Below are 2,562 nucleotides of genomic sequence, written 5' to 3' on the forward strand. Positions count from 1 at the left end.
TTTAGTCTGCAGAAGAGAAGAGTGAGGGGGGATTTGATAGCAGCCTTCAACTACCTGAAGGGGGGTTCCAAAGAGGATGGAACTCGGCTGTTCTCAATGGTGGCAGATGACAGAACAAGGAGCAATGGTCTCAAGTTGCAGTGGGGGAGGTCTAGGTTGGATATTAGGAAACACTATTTCACCAGGAGGGTGGTGAAGCACTGGAATGCGTTACCTAGGGAGGTGGTGGAGTCTCCTTCCTTGGAGGTTTTTAAGGCCCGGCTTGACAAAGCCCTGGCTGGGATGATTTAGTTGGGAATTGGTCCTGCTTTGAGCAGGGGGTTGGACTAGATGACCTCTTGAGGTCCCTTCCAACCCTGATATTCTATGATTCTATGATTCTATGATTCTATGATTCTATGATTCTATGATTCAGATCTGGTCCAGGAACCCAGAGAATCATTCCCCAGAGAATGATCGAGCCTGGAGCTTGGTCTGATCCGGGGTCTGCCCCACCCTCCAGAACACAGACCCCCAAATGTGGGGCTTGTTATGAGGCTATTCCTTTCTGCAGAGCACGGGAATATAAGCCCCCCGCAGAATAACCCTCTGTGGCCTTGACACTACGCCCCAGCCTTGCATGTCGTTTCCCCCCACACGGGCTCAGACCCGCCCTGCAACAGGACGGAGGCAGAGACAGCGTCTGACTACCACAGCCAACAAGCCCCATGGAAACGTACGGCCCAGTCCTGTGTGGTCACTGACTCAGGCTGTTCCCTCTCATTTCTTATGGCCATGTGCGGAGTGAATATTGTTATGTGCACAAATATGGAGGTGATGTGTGGTGGGGCCGAGGGGTTCGGAGTGTGGGAGGGGGATCAGGGCTGGGGCAGAGGGTTGGGGTGCGGGAGTGGTGTGGGCTCTGGGGTGGGACTGGGGATGAGGGGTTTGGGGGTTAAGCTGCCCCAGGGCTGAGGTGGGGAGAGAGGACTCCCCCCAGCCCTCTCTCACCCCAGCAGCTCCAGCCGGGCTGGGCCGGGGAAGGGGCTCCTCTCCCCACCTGCACGGCCCCGATAGTTATTTCGATTAAATACTAAGGCTTTGACGGTGTGAAGTTTGCACGGCTGGATTAGCAATGCAGCCTAGGGGAGTTAGGACACTGAACATCCTGGCATTTGTGCACTCAACTCCCTTCTGCTCCTTTGAAATCGCCAACTCAGGTGTACGTTGCCAAGGGTGTAACGTGCCAGGCCCCATCACAGCACACACACGAGTGTCTCCAAGCCCCTGTGCCAGGGCTGGTGCTAGTGACCTGGCACGACCCACCTTGTGCCGATAGTCAGCAAACCCGTTTAACCCCCTGGCTGCAGCAGAAGAGCTGGGAGTATTGCAGCAGCTGTCACAAGGGGGTGACCCTCTCTCCCCCCGCCAATGCCACCTCCTTGAGGGGAGATGCAGCCGGCTTTGTGGGAGGCAGCCAGGCTCCAGGAGCTGCTGGGGGCAGGCCACTCACCTTCCTGCCTTTCTCGTTGTCCGGTAGGTAGCAGTGCCGGGGGAAGCCTCGGGCTGTGAACTTCTTCCCGGGGTTCGGGTGCTCTGGGCCCTGGCAGGGAACAAAGCAGGCGCTGGGGAAATCCGGCAGCCAGCAGCTGTGCCTGAAACACGTCACCCCCCTGCTCAAGAAGGCAGCACAGCTGCTCACGCCCACCGCATTGCTCAGGAGGCACTGGCTGGACGGGCTGAGAGTGATGCATTGGTCGACAATGGGGCACAACCTGCAGGCAGCAGGGGTCTGAGCGAGATCCCGCCTGGCAGGGCGTGGCCAGCGACCGCACCACCTAGGAGTAGGAGATGGGGCCTGGCCTAGACCCACCACCAAATCCATGGGGTGTCACACCCTGGGCTGCCTCTGCTGGAGGAAGCAGAGGAGGCCCCAGGCTCTCCATCAGTTGCCCCCGGGGCCGGGGGAGCGGTCTGAGAATGTGGCATGCTTAGCCACCTGGGGGATTCCCGAGGGGGAGGCAGCAGGCGCCAACTCTTCTGGGCCACGGAGCCGCTGGCTGCTCCCAGAGATTCCTCTGTCCCTGGGCGGCTCACCTGGATGCCCGTGGGGATGTCGTAGACGATGCGGATGGTTTTGGATTCCGTGTAGCCTGGCAGCGAGTGTGGGATGATGTGGAACTCCATCTTCCCTGGGGGCTGGGTCCCGGTCTTCTCCCCATAGATGGCCTTGCAGGTGGGGCACTGCAGGCTGCCATCCTTGGGGGCAGAGGCACAGGGTGAGGAGGGTCAGCCAGCCAGGCAGAGCATCCTGCTCCAGGGCACAGGCTGCAAAGAGGCTAATGGGTATTCATTCATGGGGCAAATTCTCCCTTTGCTGGGCACTATCCCTCCCCCAGGCAGGACTGTTCGGACCCATGGGACCGGCTGGGGTAAGCCTGCCGAAGGCCCTGGAGGGGCACCAAGGCTGGAACTGACCGACTCTCCGCTGAGGGCCCAGAGCTGGTTGTGAGGACCCTGCGGGGCCGTGGGATGGGTCAGGGAGGGGAGCACTGCCCTAGGCACAGGGGGCTCTCAGCTGGG

The 2,562-nt window shown here is 59.9% G+C and overlaps 1 protein-coding gene across 1 annotated transcript in view; it reads right to left on the reverse strand.

Moving 5' to 3' along the window:
* Positions 1–2,238, reverse strand: part of LOC112121135 (E3 ubiquitin-protein ligase DTX1-like) — a gene marked incomplete at its 5' end in the record, with an annotated part of 5,852 nt that extends 3,614 nt beyond the window's left edge. The window contains 2 exons of the mRNA XM_026662378.2: positions 1,493–1,582; positions 2,077–2,238. Coding sequence (XP_026518163.1) covers positions 1,493–1,582; positions 2,077–2,238 — 252 coding nt within the window. The remainder of the gene's footprint in view (positions 1–1,492; positions 1,583–2,076) is intronic.
* Between the last annotated feature and the right edge of the window lie 324 nt (positions 2,239–2,562).

The sequence above is a fragment of the Terrapene carolina genome, unplaced genomic scaffold (assembly GCF_002925995.2).
Source record: "Terrapene carolina triunguis isolate 2854851 unplaced genomic scaffold, T_m_triunguis-2.0 Scaffold26672, whole genome shotgun sequence".
NCBI lineage: Eukaryota > Metazoa > Chordata > Testudines > Emydidae > Terrapene > Terrapene triunguis.